Genomic DNA, 27,723 nt, shown 5'->3' with positions numbered 1-27,723 from the left:
TATTGTTTTCGATTGAATTTGATACAGTGTTATTAATCTTTAAATTTTCCGAGTATCCCATGGTGCGTTTGAAACTTTTTTGAAAGTAGTATTTCGGATTTCCAATTGTTTTCACTATTATTATATAAAGTCATTGCACCGTGGGATACCTCGTGTTGTCAAATCCCTGTTGCCTTTAACGTAATATTTGTTGAAGTTTTATTGATTTTTATTTTTATTTTGTGATTCAATAGTAGTTATTAAAAATGTCTCTATGTGCCATCGTGAAAATTATCAAACCAAATTACCCATGAACTTAAAACTGCAAAGCTCGTAATTATGGTTATGGTTATTAATTTTGTTTTCTCTGTTATTATTTATTATTTTTTTTAACACCCATCAAGTTTTATTAGAATTTATCAGTCGTGAATCTTTAAAAATATAAGCTGTTTAATAATCAGGCAAAAAATTAAAACGGGTTTGCTTCATTTAATTCAACAATAATTTATTACTAGTCGTCCTGATTTTTAACATACACATTCGTCCCAATAGAAAATCAATAAACTGTTACCTATATTTATATACCTAGTTGTAAACTTTATATATCAATTCACACATAACATATATCATGCATTTGATACAACCCATATGGCTAAATGGGAGTATATTAATTGATCATATTCAGTTGATTATTACAATGATTATTTTAAAATAATTACTATTGTATTGTCAAATCATAATATAAGAATCGTCGTGAAAAGTTAGCCCAGTAACTTTCTAAGTTGGCTGAGCAAATGAATGACGAAAAAAAGTAAACCACTTAAACCTATAATTCTAAGCATAAAATAGTGGATTAAACAGTATTAGATCTCCACGGGCCCACTCAGACAAAATCAATACACAAATCTGAGAGTACTACTCAAACAACAAACAATAACTGAACTATTTAAAATGTATCTTAAAAGCATATGCCAGACAACTGTTAAGAACTTACCAAAGAATACTCAAAGACCCTTCTTGTATATAAGGAAGGTATATGAGAGGGTAGGAATAATAATAATCAATAACATAGCACAATATACCACGTAGTATATCTTAATAGCATCTTAGCCATTACCGTCATAAAAAAAAAATCGATACTTAATAATATCTTATCTATTAAAGGCAAATGTTTATACAAATTAAACCTATGCAATGTACTAATAAAACTATACGAACTATAATTATTACTTATAGAACATGGATTAAGGGAAACATTACGTTAGGTATACAAAAACACCAATAATATTATCATAAACTAACAATTGCAGGTAATCATCCCTTCTTAGTCTAAACCTGATTATAACCGCAGTGTCGAGGACGGTTAATAACAACGAAAAATACATAAAATATATTTAAAATTTAAATACATCTAGATGCAGTTAAATATTTATGTTTGAATGTATATAATAAATAACTTTTTATCTAGACATATGTATGAAATATTATGACAAAAACAAACATTTTTCAACAAATAACGACGCAACGTATGCACGCATGAATATCTTATATAATTGTATTATTTACACTCTTGTACTAATATATATATATATATACATATCACACTAGAAAATTATTATTTCGTCCCAATTTTATTATTGTGCCTCATTTAATTCGTGTATAATTTATCTATAGTATAATATGCTTACAGTACGCACGATACACTAGAGAAACAATGAATAACAATATGTTATGTTCTACAATGCAGTATCGTATTTTTTTTTTTTATAGCTTACATAGTTGTCGACTCCAACAGAAATATATAAGTATTTTTCATTAAGATAGAGTGTGATAAGAACCTAAATATAAATAATAGAATTTTCTTTGAGGAAAAACGAAATTCATCATTAAATGTTTCCTAAAATGAAGAGCATTAATCAAAATGAGAGATAATTAGAGAATAGCTTAATCTAATTTATCTAGACAGGCGTATATGTTATCATTGATGACACTCTGATAACCATTTCCTTTTTTGTCTAGATAAGATAAAGGTGAGGTAGGTTTTATCTAACAACTGTTCATTTCTGTTTATAAAATGGCGTGACGTGCTGGGGAAAATACTTGGAACCCAACAACATAATATTTTCAAAACAAATTTTGCATAGGATAAGCTGTAAACCACGGGTAAAATATAATGCTAAAATAATCAAAACGAAAGCGACGAATATAAGTGGCTTGTATAGGTTTAACGTCATACAATGTATAATATGTATAAGTATTGAGATGATAAAACTGAAATAAAAACCGGGGGAGGAGAAAATCAAATTTGACACGAATCCTGAATTTTTAAATCCTTAGGTTTCAGAAATACCTCCGATGAAATGAGCAAAAATAACATCTACCACTGCCATCTGGCATGCATAATATTATTATATTACACAAGTGTCGGACGAGACGGAAAAGGTCCGTCGATATTCCAAACGTCACGAATACAATCTAAATGTTTGGACCAAACAGACAACCCGATATTGTAAATGCGTGTCTTGTGTTTAAATATTCAATTCGATTTAACGTATATCGGCGTGTGATATTAATGTAAATATAGTACCAACGGCCGAGCTGTCAAAATGAAATAAAACAATAAAAAAAAAAGAAAAGAAAAACGATCTATACATTATACATTTTTCACGCGCAGGTATAATATCGAATGTTTTTTTCAACAGACATACATATAATATGTCATTTATTATAAATGGTTGGCGATAAATATACAATATTGTAACCCATTTGTCTATGTAAATAAAATCAGCTACAAATATAATTAAGCCACCTGATTCATTTCTCTAAATTGTTAAACAATATTTCCAAAACATCCTTGACCTTTAGAACCGGTATTGATTATTATATTTTTAAAGTCACATTATTGTCCGGTGCGCATTATTTTATCAATATACTTTAAAAAAAAACCACTAACCAACCCATGCAAACCTGTGAACGCTTTTGATGTGCGTTTTTCGTACGTACTGGCAATTGTTTTTGGAAAAATTTTTCTGCGTGAACTTGGACCCCGGACTTTTGTATTTTATTTCTACATTTTCCGATAACTTACGAATATGTGGATTGAATTTACAATTGTTTACAACTGGTTAGTATAGTAATATATCAAGGAGCCAACTTCATGGATGTTCATAATACGTATCTATGTTTTTTTATGAATTACATTAAAACAATTATGATAACACGGCGTCTTGGTTAGGCAATCTCGCTACACCACTGTCGTGCGTCCGTTTCTCCTTTTTTGATAAACATTAAATGTTGTAAATTTTACATGACGAACACTCAATATAACAAAGATGTTCGTACTCGAGCCGTATCATTATAGATATTATGTGGACACGTGTTACAGAATTATAACTGCAGTAAATCCTACTCCACCCACCTAGTCAGGATTTCTCTTTACACTTTTATATAATATACTATATTTTATAGTAACTCTAAAAAAAATCTCTGAAAATTTTCGTTAAAATCGGTAGAGTGGTTTTTGAGTTTGTGGGCAACTATTAAATTATAGAAGAATCATTTCGTAAATAAACTCTAAAATTTATTATTTTAAGATATAATTTGTTTATTCGAGGCCATAAGCGAGACAATTCGATGCATGCTTTACCTCATCTACCCAAGTAACCATATTGGCAACCATTTATATAAAAATAAATCATATTTTCTACTATTAGGTACAATTTACAACAATTATAATCTGAAGACTTAAACCAATGACCACTAATTATAAATAAAAATAAAATTTCAAATTTCCTTCTTGGTTCTCAAGATCCTTGTTTGAGCATCTATTTAAAAGGCGAATTTCGGAAAATCTTTTCTTATTGCACATCTAGGAACTACAATTCCAAACTTCAAATTTCAAGTTTTGTAGTTTCTGAGATGTAGTGATCAGTGAGTGAGTGGCATGTGGATTTTATATATTATATAGATATTTATAAAAAAAAACACTAGCTTCACAAGCATCCAGATCACATTTTTACCACCAAATTCGGATTTACCGGTGGCTCCAAAACAGCTGGAGCCAACGGGTAGTCAGAACGGCTCCTGACAGTTATTAAAACGCCTTTACATTTGCCATAATATACCTACTCTGGTACCAGAGCACGTGCTTCCAAATATATTATATAATAAATATATCATATTATTATATCACCCAAGATAATTTAAGAATCTTATAAATGTTGGGGTAATTTTCGTAACATTCGTAATATTATTCACGAACGTTTCTAGTACACGGATCGTGTATAATACGACAACATGAAATATGTATGCTGAACACGTTTTCAAATAAGAATCAACAGTGGTTAAGATATTATTAATATTATGTTTGTTTGTTATCCACCACTGGCATAACAATATATTAAATAATATTGTATGGTCAAAAAAGTTGGATTTGAATATTTTATATTACATTTTCGATTTATTTTCAATCGGTTATCGCTGACGATGTATACTTATCGTATTCTATTTAAACGAGATAGTAACCCATATAATATGTAAAATAGATATGTTTTATCAAATTCTGTAGATAAGAACAACATGGTTTAAAGTCAAGATTCTACGGATTGTTCCAATCAGAATTCTAGAATCCATTATTTTGAAAATTGTTTTCACTTACTTTCGTAGAATTATTATAGTATGGGAGTATTGGTATATGTTACTTTAGGTTATGTTGTTTGTCATGTTAAAATACAGCGTTGTACATCGTAAAAAATGTTATTAAAAAAATATGTATCAGCTATGATGATGTTAGATTTATAGTAAACAATATATTAATACAATATATTTGTTTATTTACAGCATTTACTGTATTCGAGTACTTTATATGTGATATTATTTGATATTTTATATATAGTTATATTATGATATATTTTATTTTATTCATAACAATACTTCATTAACTTGTCAATTCGATTTTCAATTTTTTTTTTTTTACTAAATATCCGATAACTGTTTTATTTCTAAAATAATAAAAATCCTAAAATATGAACATTTTTATATTATCATCATATTTGGTTCATATTGTATGTACGTTATACTTCTAAAATAATATAAAAGTATACCGACTTACATTTTAATAAACAAAAAACAATATGTCACCACTTTTAAACAACTTTAAAATATGAATTTTTATTTGTTTTCTAAACTCAAAGTTTTTCAATACCTTCTTTATTCTTATTTTATAGATCCTCCACAGAACAAAGGAACTATTGATTTTAACAACAATGTGTTTTAAACTCTAGGTTGGAAAATGATAACTGAGGAATTAATATAATAGTTCCATGGTAATTTTTATTTTCATTTGACACTTTTTTTCTTTTAGACAAAAAACTCCAAATATAAAAATTATCATATTATGCATACAATTTGTAAATTTGTGGTGCTTTGTAGGCATAACTTTTCAGTTTATTCAATAGCTCCTCTTTAAATGTAAGAGAAAACAAAAGCTATACAAAAGATAATAATAAAAAAAAATTTAAACAAATGAGGTTTTAACTCTATATTGCTAGAGAATTGATTTTTAAATGTGATGGATTATTGTACAACATTATGTTACGCCAGATGATTGAAATGAGATGAGTGATCAAATATGCAGCCGTTGTGTCCCGTCCAGATTTTCATTTAACATTTAAATGATTTAACAAATCAATTATTGAAAGTATAATTGAAGTTTGTAATCAAATAATAGTATTGTTTTCCGCATGTGCAATAAATAATTCTCTACTCGTGGAATTCCATTAACTCGAAAACTTAAAATAAAGATGTACAGTATTTACGTGTTATTAATTCAAAAAGCTTGAAATACCTACGTAATTTATAAGGTAAAATAATACGGTGGTATTTCGGAATATAAGTAGTTGTACGCGTCATTAATTCTCTATCGTGCTATCTTTACAGGTATGAGCAACAAAATAAATCACAGTTAAAATATACAAAACATAATGAAACGATCACGTTACGTTAAACTTTCTTTGTACTCCTACGTAACATTGTTTAATAAATGTATATTAGTGAATAGGGGAAATAGTATACTTACTCTACGTAATGGCTACTATTTGATATTATATGTCATTAATCAATAGTTAAATTACAGTTCACGTGTTTTGAAAATACATAAACCAAATGAAACGGTTCACTCAGTAGGTATCTACCTATAATACGGTGGCAGCTGATGGCCAAAAGATTTCGTCGTTTATAAGCAAATGTATAACACATCGTATGATGTCGTCGTGAATTACGGTGGCAACCAACTTCGTTAAACTTGGTTCGCTTCTAATTAAAAATAATCCACAGAGTGCAGTGAGAGCATAATATTTTCAGCTAAATTCTCTAGTACGACTTTAAAGTACGGTCGTGTTGTACACATCACTGTATACATTAATTGGTATCGTCCTAAGTGCTTAGCTATTATGTGTGTGTGTGTGTGTGTGTGTGTGTGTGTGTGTGTGTGTGTGTGTGTGTGTGAATATGCTTCTGCTAAACATGGCTTAAAAAAGACGTGCAAGACGAGTAAAAAAAAAAAAATAATTATAAACAACAATTTCAATTACCTAGGTCAATATTCGCCGTGATTGGCCGACCGACCTTAATTTGACGGTCGATCGCACGCACATTATCAACGCTCAGCTTAAATAGGGATTGTGGGTCTGTTTTTCGTGCTAAGTAACCGGTGTTTCGCTACGTAGGTATTCACAGTGCGTCCGCCACCACCGAAAACGAATTCAACGACATAAATAAATGTCTTAGTTGAATTTTGGCCGGCAGTTTGAGTTTGCAATACTCATAATCGTACGGTGTATATAACGGAATCGTTTATGTAAATAATATAAGAAATAAACTTTTTAGTATCATACCTTACCTAGCCCTCTTAGGTACTGGGATGAGCCTTTATTGCTATTTCGTATAATATGATAGAAACATGACATCAAACACGAAACTTAAGATAAACAAATATGTACCCATCTCCATTATGTTATAAAGATATTAAATATTTTATAATCAATATGTATATTATAATAAATACTTCAGCACATTTATTTTTATTTTTTGTACCCTGAACGGTTAGATTGAAAAATTATGATTTCAAGAAAATAATGATTAGAAATAAATACGTACTTAATCCGATGGATAATGTTTACATTTTAGAACTGTTCATATAAAAAAATCAAATGTATAATATTTAAATTATTTTTTTCTAAAATCTGAGGACAGAATAATAAATTGAAAAGTACATAATTTAAATCTTGAGGTACTTGGTTCATTATACCTATTGCTTTTCTGAAGAGCATAAACCAAATCGTAGGGAATTTTATATTTTAAAATAACAAGATAAGCAATAACCACTATATAAAGTATAAACGGTTTAAAAACTGAAATATTATTTTGAATATTAACTAATGAAATCATTAGTATAATATGTAAAACTTTCGATAGTTATAAATTAAAATTCATAGTAATAATAATAATCTTTCACTTTCAAATTCTGCTTAAATATGCAAATTTATGGATTTTATGGACAGTGAAAAACAACAGTATGTAATGAAATTACCAAGATAATATATATTATTATGGGTCAATAGTTCAAATAATTTAGTACTAAATACGCACATAATAATATGAAAAATGGTCTTATAATAAATGGTAAACTTTTCAATAAATAACTATAAATTATTAACAATTTATTAAATAATTAACTCACTCTAACTTTTTATCATTTTTTACCTTTATATACCTATTATAATATTATGGTATTCAATAAATTCTATGAAATGCATTAAGTGGTTTTTATTTTAATTGTAAGTACTTATATGTCGTGGATTTATTATCGTGCTGTTTATGCTGTTTATTTTTAATAAAGTAAAAATAAAAGATGGGGGAAATTTAACCTTATAGGTTTTAGTGTCTAACTTACCTTGGATAATCTGGGATAAAAGTAAGCTATATAGCATTTGACATTTTTCTCTAAACCTTTGTGGTTTTGAGAGACGCGTTAGAGTCTTAAAACCGTTTCACGGATGTGCTGGTTTTCAGTTTATGGGCAATGATTTTATCTTTTATATTCTTCTTTTCGTTTCTTTTATTATTATTTTAGCTAATAAAACCCGAAGATCCGTTTAAGAAATTAGCCACAGACATATGTTTACTAATCACAATTAATAATATTGTAATAAATATTATGTGAATATTACCTACTTATTTTGAATAAGTGGTATGAAAATTAATTTGCTGAATAGTTACTTGAAAACGAAGTACTTGTATTCTGCGAAGCTATATGTATGATATATGCTCGTGAAACATCATTAATTAAATTTTTTTTTAAAGAAAATTATTTTTATTTTTGAAAAGTTCAAATGTATTAAGTAATGTACTATAAGTTAATTATTTACGGTTAACTATAGACGTAACGAAAAACAAAAGAAAAACACGTGAATGGAAGTCACTCAATCGAAACACCTAATGGTTTTAAATTATTTAAATGTCCAGGTCATGGCACCTCTGTAGTCATCTCTCCGTTTGAGACGTTAGGTTGGTTTGGAAGGTTGATGACTGTTAAGCTGGTTGAAATTTGATTGACATTTTGTATGAAAATAATGTCCGTAACAATTTGTAGCCGTTTAATTGATCGAACATATTTTGAGAGCGGGTTTTAGGGTTTCGTTAGAGATGAACCAAGAAGTTCCTACCGGATTAAGCGAAGGCAGATATTTTGGAAAACTTGTATGGTTCTTTTATTGGTGTTCTTAGCAGCACCCTATATGGTAAGACCATAGTGGTTGATGGTTGTAGAACACCATTGTTTAATAAATAAAATGTATAACTACAGCGCAATTAACGTTGCATTATAAATTAGGTGTACATAGCTTTTTTAAATATTGGTTACAAGAAGCCTCTCTAGGTTTGATGTAGTTGAATATAATAATTTATTTACAATAAATTATTAATATTAATATACAATAATATTTTATTTCACTTACAGTATGGCAGAGCTCCTATTCACTGGGCATCTTCAAGAGGAAATACTGAAATAATGGAGATGCTAATAAATGCGAAGTGTGATATTGAAGCCAAAGACAAAGTAATTATACATATATACACAATCATCTGTATATAATATTTAATTTCTGAATGATATAATTTATAACAAATAATAATGTAGAATATACAATGGGTATCTACATACATTACAATTTCTAATTAGTTATATGACGTCTTAAATGTTTATTTACTTTATTTAGTTATGTTTTGAATATTTTAAATTTAATTTCACACTATAAATTCCATAATCAGACAGCTATATATTATTATTATAAAATATTAATACTTTTATTTTATGACAATGTATTATGCCGCTAAATGTTCCTCTTGGCACATTTGAATAATTATCAAATTAAAATATTTTTATTTCATCCAACTGTATTGCAACCAAATTAAAATAGAGTAAAACAGATTAGATTTTGCAATTGAAATCATAAAATAAACTGGAAAGATTGACGTTAATGCCACTGATTCCACCCTTTTTATTTTCGGTTGTTGCAAATTCGATAGCTGATAACAACTTTTTGTATTTAAATTTGAATTAAGTATCGAGTGTTTTTTACTGATAGAAATGTAATTAAAAACACGCGATACTAGGTAGTTTTAAATATAATATTATTATTATATTATTCAACTCCGTTAGCGGTATACTAAATATCCCACTGAAACGTACACTAACTACGGGTTATAAAAAAATTACAGTTTTTTATTTATAATAATTAATAGGTTTCTAGTTTTTCTATACTAATGAAGTGTACTGCAACTGTTTGTAATTTAATTTCATGATTCGGATGACGTTATCCCTATTGTTGTATGCCAAAATATATATTATTTTGTCGGTACAGGTTGAAGAATTTGCAAAACAATAATGTAATATGATATACCTGAGATACCTACCCTTAATATTAATAATATCATTGTACACAACATTTAAGCTCTCTTTCGACATTAATTATATCATATTATTATATGATCCGGCCGTGTTTTCGGTGAAAATTGTACACGCAAACTTTGTAACTGTAACAAAAGTATAATAATAAAATATTATCTGCCCGTTAATGGTAAATCTTAAACCATCGGCCGTGTACGCATTGTTGTCCTATACATTTTACAAAAATCTTTTTCATTATTACGTTATGCACATTGCGAAGACTATGCGCGGCGCATGTTCACCTCTAATTATATATATTATTATTATTATTATGAAAGCGCTGAACGTTTCCATCAAAACTTTATTGTATAGACCTACGTGTGAAATTTTCAATAAATCGGTCGTTTAAATTATGTTTCAGTACGGGATGCGTCCGATATTAATGGCCGCATGGCATGGTCACACGGATGCTGTCCAGATGCTTATCAACTACGGAGCGAGTGTGAACACAATAAATAAGGTGATATTCAATAATAGCGATGATGGAGATAGTAATAATAATAATAGTAGTAATATCGTCAATGTTAATAATAATAAAAGTGTCTCGACGCGGTGTAATATGTCTATAGGACGAAACTATTTACGAAAGAATTGTACAGATGCACTCGCGATTGTCGCGGTCGTATATAGTATTATAGGGACCGCTCTAAAAATTTCGACTTTTTCCGTCTGAATAATAATAAACCAAATTCACGTAAAAATGTTTATTTTTTTTCTTCTATTCGGGAGATATAAATTATTACTTTTGAATTTAATAATGCCAACCGGTGTCTACCTTTTTTACCTTCCGTTATTTATTTATTTATTATTAGGGTGGCTTACGTTTCAAACTATTTTCTGAATCGACCTTATATAGTGCGCGGCCTAGCGTCGTTAGCATGTTTTTTTTATTTACTTTTCAGTCGGGACTCATATTCATGACGTATTCAAACTTGTAATATTCCCTGTATCCCACATGTTAACATTGCTGTAAAAGAAATAACATTTTATGCCGAAACTAGACATTACCGTCATAATATTTCACTTCCGAATAGTTCAATATTTAAATTCTGTTAACGTACTAAAACTATTATTGTTGTATCTGCATTTATACATTTTTTTTTTTATTGATGTACGTAGTCAAATTTTGAACGATTAAACAAATCTCATAAAAACGCGTTTTAATCTACAAAAACATAAATCTGAAAAATAACATAACATTGTGAAAACCGTGTTCATACATGATTGAAATACGTGATGTTGGAACATTTATATTTATATTTTTTCAACATATTATAAAACAAAAATGTCGAGGCTAACATTTTTTATATTCATTTCATCAGTTTCTGATTGTTGTAATAATAGTTGGAACAAATTTTTAGGTATCACACAAATATATTTTTCCATTAAATTATTTCTATTTTTTTGTTTTTGAAGCCATGTTTTATTATATTTTCTCGTTAAAAATGACCTCACACCTTTTAAACATTCCTAAAAACTACAGCGTTTTCTATGTTATGCAAAGTTCTTCCTATTTTTTTTTAACGTCACAAGTAGAAACTAGTGTTTAAAATGCAGTCATGTCGATGACTCTAAAAAAAAAATTATAATATTAACTGATGATCACAAGAGTTTTACGTTGCTAATGTGGTATAAGGCGAAACCCGGTCAGTTGGTCAGGTATTATTGAAATGTGATTATACGTTATAACGTTGTATTAAAAAAAAATAATCAACATGATTTATAAAATATTCAAATCCTATTAAGTTTTAAAAAAAAACTAAAGTTTGTAATTAAATTATTCAACCAACATATAATTAATGTAAAAATATTTTTCTTCTAATATTATACATGTTATTATAATATCATAAATTTCAAAATTATTTTTAAAATATTTGTCTATAAAAGGTATTATAAAGTTATAGGGACATGCCAATTAAACTATTATTATTATTATTTTTTTTTTTTTATTGATCGTGAAGCCTGGCAACTATGGCCATTAGCTGTTTGTTTTTTTTTTTGTTTGTAGGGGAGGGAACTGTAGGTGTAACACGTGTGTGTAGTTTTGGCAGATTTTTTAGTGGGCACCCGTGGGTATCTGCCATGCCTGGGTGGGCACTTCTCTCCGGACATCGTGAATTGACCGAAGAAAAATGCCACCCGTGAACTGAGGTTTGAACCAGCGTCGGTGTGCGTCACAACCGATGCCTTAGTCCACTCGAACACTCCGTCCCCCTATTATTATTTTTATTAATGATTCAAATAGAATTTTATAAAATTGAATGTTAAACTAACATAATTATCTTTGTGATAATAAAACTCTGTAAATATATTTTTCTATTTTTTCGTTGTGAATAATTTTTACACAAAATTGTGGGTTCGGGTCAAACAGCTTGAACATTTAATACAAGGCTCCTAATGTATGATTTAACATCGATAACGTCGGGAGGAAGAATGTAGAGATTATATGATATATGAGATGTAGATTTGTTTGGTTTCAAAGTATTGGAATCATGATAGATTTCTTACAGAATTAATAGAAATATGTGAGTCGCAGAGTAGTGTCGTAAATGTGCGTTGAAATCATTAAAATTTAAAACTATTTATTAGTTGTAAAAATTATAAAATATATACAGCGAGTTTGAAAAAAGTGTAAAAGTGTATAATGTATTATTTTATGTTTTGATAGTACGTATAGAATATAATCTTCAATTAAAATATGAAATGTAATGATAAAATGGAAAATAATTTACATATTTGAAACTTGTAATTAATGAAATATCATTTGGTTCTTTTGGTTATGCAAGTGAACCTCAATAAAATAATATAACGGTTTACGGTACTTCGATATATTTGTCTTAGAGTGTCTATATTATATTCTTAGTTGACGTGAATGTAAAAGTGGTTCAAGTGTCATTATCTTTTCAAGCTTTTGAGTGTTGGTTGACTTTATTCATCTCAGTAAAGCCAAGACCCACTTCGTTTTAATGGTGATGACAGATGAATTTTCTTTTCGTTATCAACATTATTTCTGTAAGAATAAAATATGTCATCCAATCCTTTTGGAATATTTCATACTTTTAACTAAAGTTTCAATAACGCTTAACTCCCAAACGTTAGTTTTAAATTAATATTTTAAAAACGAAAAGTTAAATCGTGGAAAAATAAAATATTGTAACATTTCAGCTTTTTGTATCAAATAATATTTGTTTATTATTGTATGGGTATACAAATAATAAATGTATAAGCTGTGCGATAAAAACAATTTTTATTGAATAATCCAACTAAATATATTAATTAATTTTAGTTTTTTTAGATGCCGAGCAAAGCAATTAATGTATTGGTTTTACGATGATGACGTGTGTATTTATGTAATTTTATTGTGAACACAAAAATGCTTAATCTATTTTAGTACTCTCTGGTAGAAAATTAGATCTAGTACTCTGGGGAGTTAAAGTACACATTTCAAGCACAATTAAAAAATAAAAAAAAAGAAAAATCGTTAAATTTACTTTATAAGTTAATAACTGCATGGACTTTAAATGTTCATTGAATATTAATAATATAATTTACTTAACTTATAATTTTAATAATGTATTGGCTCTTTTTATGCTATTTATAGGCATTAAATATTTAACTTAAAAAAAAAATTGGATTTATATATGATAACATTTTTGTTTGTAAATAAAATAGCTTGAAAGTATAACTTAGATTACTCATAATGTTTTCTTACAATAGCCACCATTTTTTTTTTTTTTTGTAAGCGTTTGAGTTTTAAATTTTAACGAAATTCGTCAAATTGAGAAATTGTTCATATTATTATACATACGATTTTTAATTTTAATACCTAATGTTTGAAAATTTAGTATAGGGTTTCTTATACACTTTTCTCGTAAGAGTTAAGAAAAAAGTACATTTTAAATATTTAAGACTGTTCGTAAATCTAATTTTCTGTGTAATTGGGTAATTATAAGAAAAACTACAAATTGGCTGTATAGTTTAAACGATTTCGGCGAATTTGTTATAGTTCAAAAAATATTAATCTTGGAATCTTGAAAATATTCCACTGTAAATTAAATAATAATTTTTTATACTCAAAGAATTATTTAAAATATTTTGACTATAAAAAAAGCGTTTTAAAAGAATTTGAATTCATCCTTTTTTTTAATGTTTTTTTAAAAAATATTTTATGAAGTCAATATAAGGCTTGAAAATGTAGTAAAAGGTTCATAAATTGTTCCTACTGCACGTTAAAAATATTGGAAATACATGTACTTACACAATTATTTTCTAGACATTCGAAGTTGAATTTAAACGTAAATTATCATGCTTACCTTCAACGGTTTTAGTTATTGCGAGTTGTCATCAATAAAAAATGTTTTTGAATACACTATAAACTTTGGAATTTTTAAAGAATTTTGATTAATTTTAAGCTATTTATACTTCGTGTACCCATATTCACGCCTTTGTATGGTACGTCGGTTTGAATAAATTATAAGATGTGTTAATAACAGCTAATAATACTATATGACACAATGTATTGTACAATATATGATATGTTTTTACGAACAATTAGGTCAACATCACTTGGTATAATTATTAAAATATAGGCTGACAGACCGTCTCTGCTCAGAATCGTTTTACGTTATACAATGATTTATTATTAAATTTAAATTTAACACATATCCAATACGGTTACCTCACTCAATGACGAGTTACACTTGACACCGCTTATGTAAGTATAGACATACAGCAGAGCGACTTTTCCGGTTTTTTTATGATATTGCATTCGTTAGCTGGTTTTATTAATTTTTAATATAATAAAATAATCGAGTATTATTTATTATAGCACAATCAATACCTAACCCGTATTGACTATCGTACATCGTACTATACGAACAAATGTAATTTGATTTATTATAATAAATAACCAATAATAATAATAATAATAAACTAAAAATGTATATTATATATTATAATTTAGGTACAATTCAGATACATCCCACATTTATAATATAAACAATAGGCAAAATAATCATCAGAAAAATTTGGTTCCTTTAAATATTAAATGTTAGTTTTGGGTTTCTATCAACGAATATTGTATTTTATAATATTTTACAATTTAAACGAAATGAAGAAAAAAAACTTATCACATTTATTTATTGGGTAAAAAAAACATTTTCATTGATAAATCTTTTATTTCTCAAATGCGTCAACCAAATGATTGCGAAAAATGTTTTTTTTCACATATTTGTTTTTCTTATGTGTCTCACGTGGATTTCTTATCTCCGTCTTTTATGAATGAGACGCATAGCCAATTTCCTTTTCGTCGGGCCAACAATAATGGCCATTCGTCAATATTAAAGATTATTTTTCATGCTTAATTTGATAGAATACAATACTGACAGTTGTAATGTTAATAGTTAGTTGTTCTTTATATTAAAGTGAAAGTTTAAAGTCCGTGATTTTAAAAGTATAATTATATTGTATATCATACATATTATTATGTCATATTAGATATATTATAAGGTACATAAATATTTTAACTATATACTCGTATAATATCGTAAAATAAAAATGTAAGGAAAAAACTCAATAACATTTCATTGACAATATTCTAATTTTAGATTCTGAGCGGAGCGATGAATGTTGATTTTACAATGATGTGTGTTTTTTATTTTTTGTGTCAGTGTACACGATAAGTAGTCGAAATAATGGTTCGATTTTCGACTTCAGTATCTTGTTTGATGAGAAAGTGAATCTAGTGGTGCGTTGGGAAGGTTAAAATTCCCATTAGTCTTCAAATTTATCAAATTTAAAATTGATTAATATTATTTTGTGGTTAAAAATTTATAAAATGTTCAACTTTTATAGCTAAAGATTGAAAATTGAAATCAAGGTTCCACGTAAATAGGTTATAGTTTATAAACTAATTTATTCACAATTATATCATTAAATATCATAAGCTGACTGACCGTCTTCGCTCAGAATCGTTTTTCTTATACAATGATATTATATCATTGAATTCAAATTTAACACCATCCAATACAGTAACCCACTATTGTAACCTACTGTACAGCAGAGCGACACCCTCTTGCCCACCTTTTAATTTTATCAAGCTGTGTTGTAGAGGAAAATTTATTTTTATTGAATTAAATATTCCAGAATTGGATACATAATAATGTATACTAATAATTATGATAATATACACTTATTTTAGAAGTGGCCAGCATAACATATTCCTACATTTCTAACAATATTATTTTTTATTAATTGTTTGTATATATTTATAATTTTTTGATTGTACAAATAAAAATTGAATAAAATTAGAGTTTTATAAATTGTTTTATCGATTCTCTACAACTCTCTTGACTTATTATCTACATATCATTTCCAATTTATTTTATTTTACAACTTATTAATTATTTTTTTAATATTTTAACATCTACTAATATACTTGGTTTTGAAAAAATTTAATTTTGGGTTGGATCTGATTTTTTATTAGTTTCCAAGAAAAACTATAACAATTTCGGTTTAATAAAAATGTTGAGTACATTAATTATTATAATTCATAACCCACTCCGCTCGAGTTAAAATTTGTGAAACTATCTTTCATGGTTTTCTGTTTGGCGACAGTTGAAATATATTATACAAACCTTTATGAACACAATTACAATGACTACTTATATGGGCTAACTATCATAGTTAACATACAAACTATCAAAACTTTGATTTCATGAACGTATTGTACCTACTATAATATGAACTGCATTGACAAATAATACTATAATATAATTATCACCTACCCAAATCGAAATTTTTCAAAATGTTTACTTAGATTTTAGTAGTTTTAACAAATAAGAATTTTTGAATATCAAAATCACATCAAATTGCATTGATTTTTCTGATATTTTTTAAATGTATAAGTCACAATGAATAATGATGGTTCTACAATATATTTTTATATACTAAACATGACCACTCCACGACAAGATGATTTGATAGGCGCGTACTTAAAATTAATAACATGCTGTAAAAATATCTCGTAAATATAATCCTAAATCTAGAACTAATAATCTTTACAAATGTGTAAAAAAAAATTGTAGATTTGAAATCTAGACTTCATTCATCCTAATCATGCCACAATGTGATATGATTCCGATTGCGCGGAAACCGGTAAAATGTAAACCAGATAACACTACTATTGCTTATTGATTCTGATTTCTGGGTAACCAATAATCTGTCGAAAACCGTTATTAACTTTTAAGTACTTGTCCGTTTAACAAGTCTCTTAGAATATTTCTGCAAAAATCCGTTTTGTCATTTTTTGTACTCTGTTGTTTGTTTGACATTTGTTTCTTTAACGAGTCGGAAATGAATGTAAACGTCATGGATAATATTATACAAGGACGCCGTCGCGCCCGAATTGCTGCGACCTCCACGTAATGTCCTTTGCACGATCGACTCGCTAGACTTGGGCGTCTACAGTTGGAAGATCTCCGTGTACTGCAAACTGCCTATATCGATGATTACCGCATCAACCGCGGTGCCAAATATTCCTGTGGAGATGCAGGACGCCGTTACTCCCACAAATGCCTGCACCGCGGTCCGATCGTCGTAAATCCACGTGGAAAAGGTCGAGACGGTTTGCCTGGAAGCGTCTCGTGAACGCTGTGCGCGGGATATGCTTCTGCCAGAGCTTCGTGGACGTGGAATGATATTAGCAAAAGTTACCCGCACCGTGGTCGCGGCTGTATTACCAGGTCACCGCCGTGGTCGGCCGCTCGTCAACCAGCAGCAGTTTATGGCGTACCCCCGTTGTTACAGGCCTGTCGAAACGCGCCGCCTGTTGTCAATATTCGTCTGACTTATTCGAATTCGTCAGATGACGCGCATTCGCCCATTTGACGATTTTTCGTCCCGTCAATGCAAGCTTACTTTGCGTACAATGCCGCCACGTGCAGTTTTATCCATCCCTCGTCGCGATTCGTTTTGTTAAGCCGTCGAATTCTGTGCCATATTAATAGTATATAATATATATTCTGTTTCCGTTTGCGGTCATGTTTTCTTAAGTCGTCGGTCTGACGATATAGTGTCGCAGACGACGCGTCACATTTTTAAACGTTTAATTATTGTTATATCAGTCGACGTGCCCCGTTTTTCACTCGCGTAAATCGCGTGTACCCTACCACCGTCAGCTTGTCACCGCGTGTTTTGTCTACTGTGCCACTGTGAGATACGCCGTCGCGAGGAACAGTCAGTGTCTGATCACCGTGCCGTTATAGTATTATATAATAATTGTTGTGTACGTTGTAAAACGCTAAATTTTGTATTCTTGTATTTTGTATTATTTTACCATGTTTTGTATACCTATCGTAATATACCACCATTGAATTGTAATTGATTTGTTGTATCTATATACCGTAGTAACCCTCTCTCGTCCTCATCACTTGAAAAAAATCGCAAGTCGTTGTCGCTAACCACAAGACAGTGTTAAAAATTAGGATCGGTGTGGTTTCAAAAAATACGTTGAATTCTAAGTGTACCTACCATAATTTTTACGTACTTTGTAATAATATTATACCTTTATGGAGCACTGGAGTCGGTAGTGAGAAGTCGTCATTATCCACAAAGCAGTAACTCAAAAATACGTTCAACGAACGGAAACGATAAAACAATTTTCAACACTAAAATTAGTCCATAGAGTATAACATAAAAATTATATTTTTTTAAACATTTAGGAGATGATATGTTATTGTATTTTTTACGAGGAAACTATTGAACACACAAAAAACATTTCTGGATACATTTCTATGGGTTTTAATGAATTTACTGCATATAAGGTTAAATAGTATTATGGTCCTTAAGCGTACTGAACAATTATAAGAATCTGAACTTGGATACCTGATATTGTTAAAGGATAAAAAAAAGAATAAGCGTGCTCGGCAAACCACTCTGTATATTATGATATTTTCAGCAAACAAATTGTTTATGGCACGCGTTATGCATACGTATTATAATAATACATTGTCGTTTCGTATTTAGTATAAGGAAAAGATAAACATTTTACGCCGGTGAATAATGTTTGTGTCAGACCATATTATAAACGCGTCGTTTTTTGACAAATAGGTCGTAGATTGATCGGTGAAATGGAACTAACCACACACCGTGCGAGCCATCAAAACTATATATTATACAATGTGCGAAAGAGACCATCCGCCGTGGCTTAATGTAACACGTGGGCTCACCTTATTTCGCAGTGTCCCCGCAATAAAAATCTATATTTTCATGCACGCGCGTCCTATAAAAAAAAAGAACGACTGGTACAGGTAAGTTGTATACCTATATAATATTATTATATTATATTATATGCTGCACTGATGCTGAATATCATAATAATATTATATTCATAAACTGCAATAAAGTCGAACACACATAATATTATTACTATTATTATCATAATATTCTCGTGGGTACGAAATGAACGCGGTGTGCGTTGATGACCAACTCGTAAAGCCAAAACATTATAGTCTTTTATATTATATAATATTATACATAAATAATATAAAAAAATGTGCCACGTACAATATTATAACGCTGCAAGTTCGTTTTCTCCTTCCACCAAGTCTAGTAATAACGATACCGTGGTACGTGGTGTATAAATGCCATGACGTTTAAAAACGTGGTCGATTCGCACTAGTAGTATTATGTAAATAATGCAATGGCTGCCTGCTGCATAATCACCATTAGCTCCCCTCTCACAGTAGTTGCAATAATAGTAAGTTGCATAATTAACGCTTTTATGTAGTACAACAGCAGTAAAATGGATAGTACAGATGTCAAGACAGTGACCCTTAATTTATGTCCGTCTTTAATATTAGAACACGTTTCTTCGTAATATGTTTACAATGAAAATTGTGTTTACGACTTTGGCCTTCGGCTTTCAGCTGTCTATTACACGTATATAATTCTAAGTTTAAAACCACCACAAATGACGTGACATCACTCGAGTAAAAACCATTAAAAGCAGCGCACTGATAATGGTCTATACCTCTACCTACCAACATAAAGTAAAGTCGAACACACCCTCGTGGTAGATGTATGCACGTACTATATCGTCTAATTTGTTACACAAAACTACGATAAATTATTAACAATGTACGGTAGTCGACAAGCGTTTAATTTCAATTTCATTCATAAACGATACACCCATGGGTATAATAATTGTTCGATGTGTATATAATATTATGCTCAAATAATAATAACATAATAATGTAACGTAGAACATTCACGAAGACGCGAATATAGCGGTGAAATTTCAACACTGGCCATGCACATTTATATAACCAATTAATAATAAATTTAGCGAATTATACGAGAACAAATTCAAATCAAGTGCACACAAACTTTCAAGCTGCAGTTGTAGGTATGAAAATATGGCATTATAAAATTTGTTTTTCCCGTTGGATGCGCATGGTTTTCTAACGTTGCAGAATTTATGTAATTTTATATCGACCAAGTTGTACGTGGCACATTAGTGCACTACACTTCTTATTCAAAGTATAATCTCTCTCGCCCGAAATATCCGATTTGTTAACAAATTCGGATTAATCTGTTTATTTTCCGCACATGTGCTTATTGTTTGTAAATACAAAATATATAACTTTCAACCCTATACATAAATATTAATTTGAGGTATAAAATAACGAATTCAAAAATTAATTTGATTATTATATTATACGATATGTTTCTTATTACTATTACTATTATTTGACTTGATATTTAATTAAAGTTGTTTGAAATACATACTAAAAAGTACTTAAATGTATTATCATACTTTGGGCTTCTGCGCTGGTATTTTCAAAAAAAAAATAAATATTATTAAAGTTTAACGGGCTAATTTTACACGTCATCCCGGGTGTTGATTATATATATATAATAATATTATATATATTATATATAATATATTATATTATTATATACCTTATACAAGGTCAATCTTAATTTAGTTTGAGCTCGGAATTATTATGATATTATTATTATAAACAACAACAGTGTTGAAATTTGGAATTATATTATAATTTATATACCTACCTATTAAATTTACAGAATTGTCGATCGGGCGTGTGGTGACTGTTGTATCTATACTGATGAGCATAAATTAAAACTAAATCTAGATTACGCCGCCTAGTCCTTCGGGTATCCGTGGTCCGTGATGGTAATGGAAGCACGGTTGGTACATAAATCCGACACAGTGATGCATAATACAGAATGCATGTGTAATGCGACGGTCCATAAAATATAAATTTAGACGTTACGGATGACGCTCTCAGGACAAAAAAAAAAAACCAGCGAAAAGCGTTGTAATACGTACATAGGTTAGGTTATGGATTTAGGATGTCCAGAAGATAGAAAAACGAGCGATTTTTCCGTTCAAAAAATAATTTTATTATCCACACTACATTAGGACCTATTGGTGCAACCAGGCCTTGTGGATAGAAACGCCCAACCTTTTATATATTTCACGTATTTAGTGACGGATTCTGATTTAAATATTATGATACGCACACTGGGGGAGTAACGCGAGTTATAGATGGTATAATATATTATATAGTACGAACTGATTATAAAACGTTTTGTAAACATACATTATATTTTTTTTTAATGAATTTATTTATACTTCCATTATACGCGTGACACAGTCGGGCTAATTCTTATCGGAGTCGATAAAATGTGTTCTCTACCCAAAAAGTTTTCAAAACGATAATATTATTATGCTTCGTTTAAAATTTTCATTTACGACTATAGAGTTCCGTTACAATATTTACTTTCATAAATCTCATAAGGACTTGTATCTCTCTCTTATATCTATACATCCAACCTAGATTTATACAGTATTTAAAAATTTCACGATCGATTTCATGTTGGTGTAAAAATAACAAGAATGTTAAAACACCTGTGAATAATATACTTATACTTTTCCATGGTAAAATAAATATATTATACCAATATGAATAAAAAATTTTAATTTACTTAATAGGATACAAAATATGTTTAAGCTCTAAAAACTTTACGGATTAAAATATTTTATAAAACTAAAAAAAAAAACAATGTTGAGGGAACCATTTATTAAATATTACATTTTTGAATTTTAACACTTAAAAACATACTATGAATTGTTAATTTTTTAAGAAGTCAATTTAAATTTCAAACACAATTTAATTTAATAACAACTAACGTCTTACAGTGATAATCAACACATTGTTGACTTAAAATACTATATTATTCAAAACAATCACTGAAAACAAACAAAATGATTATTTTCATAAAACAATTTAATATTATTCTGTTTCTACTTTAGCATATCAAACAAAAAAAGTAAATAATATTTATATTTGTACTACACATAGATACTCAAATATAAAGTAACTATATACATTATATTGTATTTTATAAACCAAGTGCCAATGAAATGATTGTACTTTTTGTAACAGCTATAGCTACGTTTACTGTCTATAGTTTTCAAACTATTAACTATTTAGAGTTATGTTTATTAAATAAACACGATTTAAATGTTTCAATTATTTACACACACGCTTCTAATATTATAGAACCAGAGTTTAGTTAAGCCCTAAAAATAATATATTATTTTAACAGATTATTCTATTACCACTTGGTGGAATTACGATGACGACTGTAAATTATTGTCTATAAATATATTATCCATCTATTCGAGGAGTGGTTGAGCTGACTTTATTAAAATTGTGGATTTATTAAACACGTAGTATATAAACTATAAAGTCATAACTCATATTATTAGTATACATTTTTTCCCAAACCCGGAGGATATTTTATTTTAATAATCCTAACACCATATTATTATAATAATTTATATCGGGCATTATAATGTTTGCGAATGTTTTTTAATATTTAATACGGATGTCACGATATTATTTTCTGCAGAAACAATACACGCTGCTGATGTGCGCGGCGAGAAACAACCGTCTGTCGGTCGTCAACTTCCTGTTGGACACCATCGAGGACGTCGGACTGGACGCGTTCGACACGGACCATCAGACGGCACTGCATCACGCGGCGATCGCAGGTCACACGCACGTGGTCCGGAGGCTAGTTCACGCCGGAGCCAACACGAGCACCACGAACAAGGTATACAAATTGTCTTTACTGCAGGCTCTTTGAAATCTTAATACGTCACGTGAAATTTCTAGTGCAGTTTTCACTCTGTCATATCTCGAAATGCCCCCTCCCCCATCCCAGAACCACAGCATCCACTGCATCATGTTAGAAACTTTATTTGTGCAAACAATCTGATTTTCTCCACTATGTGGTGGATGTGTCGAGTTATTTTTTAATGTCTTACTCTTTTAAAACCACAACTTGTATGATATGTTTATATTGTTATGGCTTCGTAAAACCCTATTTTCTTATACATATTATACAACAACCAGGATATAGAAACGGGTTCAGTGGTAAGGGGAAAGGGGTCACCCAACCGCCATCAGACTCACAAATACGATTACCCATTTATTTAAAAACTTATATTTACTTATACGGTAACCAATAATAATATATCAATATATTAATATTGTAGCTGGTCTATCAATGGTTTTTTTTTATACAAACTGTAAATAAATAAATTATAACATCCGATCAAATTCCCTATGCATTTATTCACAATTTTGGAAGAAAAACATTTGATCTACTAGCAAGTCTTTACAACAAAATCTTATCAGAAGGAAGCTGGCCATCTACCTGGAAGTGTGGAATAGTAATCCCTATCCTTAAACCTAACAAAGACAAATTTCGCATAGAAGGATACAGGCCCATCACGCTCCTCAACACAATGTGCAAGCTGCTCGAAAAAATTATAAACCACAGACTAAACTGGCTTTTAGAAAAACATGCCTTTTTCTCCCCACATCAAAACGGATTTAGAAAAAATCGAAGCACTGTAGACAATCTGATCGAAATCAAAGAAGATATCACTCAAACATTAAACAACCATCAGATTATGGGCATGATAAATCTTGATATCGCCAAAGCCTATGACTCCACTTGGAGACATAACATAATAGTAAAACTCAACAAAATAGTAAGCAAAGGAAACTTCCTGAACTTAATCACCAATTTTCTAGAAAACCGGTCATTCAGGGTTAGAGCAAATAATTGTCTTTCTGAAGAGTTTATTCAAGAAAACGGAGTTCCTCAAGGCTCTGCCCTCTCTGTTTCTCTCTTCCTGATCGCTATCAACGACATTACCGTAAACTATACATATCCCGTGAAATTCAACCTATACGCTGATGACTTCAACTTCTGGTGCATAAGTAAATCCAAAACCAAAGTCTTCTTCAAACAACCGCAAATAACTTAGATAATTGGGCGAAACAAACTGGTTTCCAATTCTCTCCTAAAAAATCCAGCTGTACTATCTTCACAAAAAAAAAGAATGTCGAAGCTCTAAAAATAACAATTGACAAAGTAGAAGTTCCTCACCGTAACTCTGTAAAAATACTCGGCGTTCTTTTCGACAGAAGGTTATCGTGGTCTTCATACATTAAACAGTTAAAAACATCCACCAGTCACTCAGTCAAAATTCTAAAAATACTTTCTTATACCTCTTGGGGTGGGGAAACAAACACGCTAATTAAAATTCATAAAGTTTTAATCCAATCAAAACTTAACTACGGTTCATCCCTTTACAGAACAGCATCCAAATCCCTTCTCAACTGGCTAGATAGTGTTAATAACTGCGGCTTGAGACTGGCATTAGGACTTTTTCGCAGTTGTCCTGTATACAGCATTTATAACCTCGCCGGTGAAACTATCCCTGACATAAAAAGACTGGAATTACATCTCAAATATTTAGCAAGATCTTCAAAATCAAATAACACCATCCATGAAAAAAACAACCCCTCCTCATAAAAGAGATGAAAGATACAAACTTAGATATAACGCAAATTATAACCAAAGAAAAAATTGCCCAACCCCCTTGGGCCAGCTCATATCTAATTAATACAGAACTCAGCTGTCTTTACAAACAACAAACCTCTCCTCATATTTTCAAAAGCTTCTTTAAAAGCATTATAAGTAACTACAATGACTTCCAGGAAGTATACACTGACGGATCTAAAACTCAAGAAGGAGTAGGTTTCTCAATAATATTCCCAAATAAAATATTTTTACAAAAACTACCTCCTTATTGCTCCATATTCACAGCTGAAGCTTTAGCCATCCTCATGGCCATTGAGACAATATTACAAGAAGCTCATTCGAATTTCATCATTCTCAGCGATTTATTAAGCACGATAAGAAGCCTGCAGAACCCTTTCAATCCCGGTGATATTCCATCCAAAATTCTGAACAACCTCACCTTAGCGTCCGGTCTAGGTAAAAACATAGTCATCATGTGGTATCCTGGTCACTCGGGAATAATAGGTAATGAAGTAGCCGACGAACACGCCTCAACAGCCATCAACAACAAAGATACCGTCTTAATTAATAAAATGTCATATGATGACGCAAAAAAAATCATAAATGAGCGCACAAAATATAAATGGCAAAAAATTTGGAACTTACAAAACACCAAATTAAACGAAATAAAAAGAGACATACATCGTTGGACAAACCCTAACATCAACCGTAAAGAAGATACGGTTCTCAATAGACTCCGTTCTGGTCACACCAGAATGACTCACGGCTTCCTGATGGCAAGAGAGGAATCTCCCATATGTCAAACCTGCGGAACCTTGTTAACCGTCAAACATATAATATCAGACTGTTTAATGTTCAACCAAGAGCGGACCACACATAAGATATCCTACAACCTAGACTCTTCACTCAGACCCAATCATGAAAAAAACATTGATTTAATAAAGTTTATGAAACAAACCAAATTGTTCAATCTTATATAAAAAAAAAAAAAAAATGTTATTATTTAGTATTTAATTAATGTTTATTTGTAAACTAATGGCCTTTGCTGTCGATGTTAATTTTTTTTGAGATCAATAAAAAAAAAAAAAATTTTAACAACAATAATATTATGTGATATTTTTGTCGGGGAAAATAATCGAAGAAAATATTTTTACTATATACCATAATATACACGTTTTGAATAAATGGATCCTTTCAGATATTCACTCTGGCCTCGTGTCCGTAACCTTATATATAGGTAGGTATTATATGCGAGTGCGTTATCTTCTACACTAGCATAATTGACCAATACGGTTTGATAACTGTTACGTTGTTACGAGATAATAATAACATAAAATTAAATAATTTTGTCCCTTAAACAAACATAACGTGAGACGCTATATAGAAGGCGAATGCTCTGAGTGGTTGCGCCCACTTTAGCCGTCACGGTTGCTGTATGCTTCACTCCTTATATCATTGTCGTTGTTCCTATTTTCGACCACGGTTGAGTGACACAGAGAGATAAATGATATTTTGTAAAAGTGAGTACCTAGGTATTGGTCTTTCGATGAAACTTACGAGTGGCTAATGTGGATCGCAATACGCTCAAATACACAATATTATCCATATAGTCGTCATCATCGTTGTTGATTTGTATTTCACTGAAATACGGTTATTTTGAAAACGTCGGTCCCGCAAGCTCAAAAAATTAATTCTATGCCTGCTGTATTAATTTTAAAAAAATGTTCTCTAGATAACCACCGCGGTCCACGAGTGAACCGGCACAAATAAATTAGTGACCGCAAATGGTACGAAAAAGTTATAGTGACCGCAAAATATATACCTATTCATCACGGTACCGTACAGATTTTACGTTGTGGTCGTGATGGTTCGTACCTATCGCTATTATATTACTATCTCCGTTCGGTGGACCTTTGCGAGCATTTCTCTATTGTTTAGTATCGTAACTGATGAGTTCGGTATATTTTATGCTATACCCTGGTCACTAAACTTAATGATTCGCGTAGAAAAGTCATGAAACTGATGGATATTAAAATAACTTATCCGATCGAAAAAAAAAATAATGGCTACGAGCACGCTATGCGGTGGCGATTATACGATAAGTCCGTAAAATAATGCGTATGAATTGTTGAACGGCAAAAGTCACTCGATATCGTTTTATAAATCTCGTGGGACATGATTTATCCGAAAAAGAAAAAGAAAAAATGATGATAATAATAATAATATACTTTATAACAGTGGACGTTCAGTAGGATCGCTGCCGTGGCCCTATTAGTATATCATAATGATATTATAATAAACGCTGTTCGAGATAGCGTAATGCACAATAAAGGTATTGGTTTGTAATATTCAAGTCTTGTTTATAAAAAAAATATTCATAAAAGCATTTCTATTATAAACATCAATCATAATTTACACTACTTCAAAAGATTCACTATAATACATTCCATTTTATAATATATTAGAATTCACATTCATAAACCTCGTATGGCACGTGCATTACCCTGATTATAATATCTTCTATCATGTTCAAATAAATATTTCGTATCATGAATTTGTTATCACTCTTCAGGGTAAGTTTAAAATTGATTTTAGTTGATAAATGCCTCGTTGAACTTCACAGTGCCGTATACTTTCCTATACGAATATTAGTATAATATAATATGCCATTTAAGATGTGTACCTACGCTATGAGGTCATACTCATTTTATATTTATTATGACAAATACGTATTCAATATAATATTATGTGCTGTACATGATGTATAAACAAAAAACCATTCCATCATATTACTATATTATAAATTG

At 30.1% G+C, this 27,723-nt stretch overlaps 1 protein-coding gene across 2 annotated transcripts in view; it reads left to right on the top strand.

Moving 5' to 3' along the window:
- Positions 1-27,723, top strand: part of LOC132950216 (ankyrin repeat and death domain-containing protein 1A-like) — a 101,117-nt gene that overhangs the window by 35,828 nt on the left and 37,566 nt on the right. For both annotated transcript variants that reach the window (XM_061021530.1, XM_061021531.1), the window contains exons 4-6: positions 8,996-9,094; positions 10,347-10,445; positions 22,928-23,131. In XM_061021530.1, the coding sequence (XP_060877513.1) occupies positions 8,996-9,094; positions 10,347-10,445; positions 22,928-23,131 (402 nt within the window). The remainder of the gene's footprint in view (positions 1-8,995; positions 9,095-10,346; positions 10,446-22,927; positions 23,132-27,723) is intronic.

The sequence above is a fragment of the Metopolophium dirhodum genome, chromosome 8 (assembly GCF_019925205.1).
Source record: "Metopolophium dirhodum isolate CAU chromosome 8, ASM1992520v1, whole genome shotgun sequence".
Lineage (NCBI taxonomy): Eukaryota > Metazoa > Arthropoda > Insecta > Hemiptera > Aphididae > Metopolophium > Metopolophium dirhodum.
The sequence above is the reverse complement of the archived record's forward strand: the minus strand, read 5'-3'. Positions and strand labels throughout refer to the sequence as shown.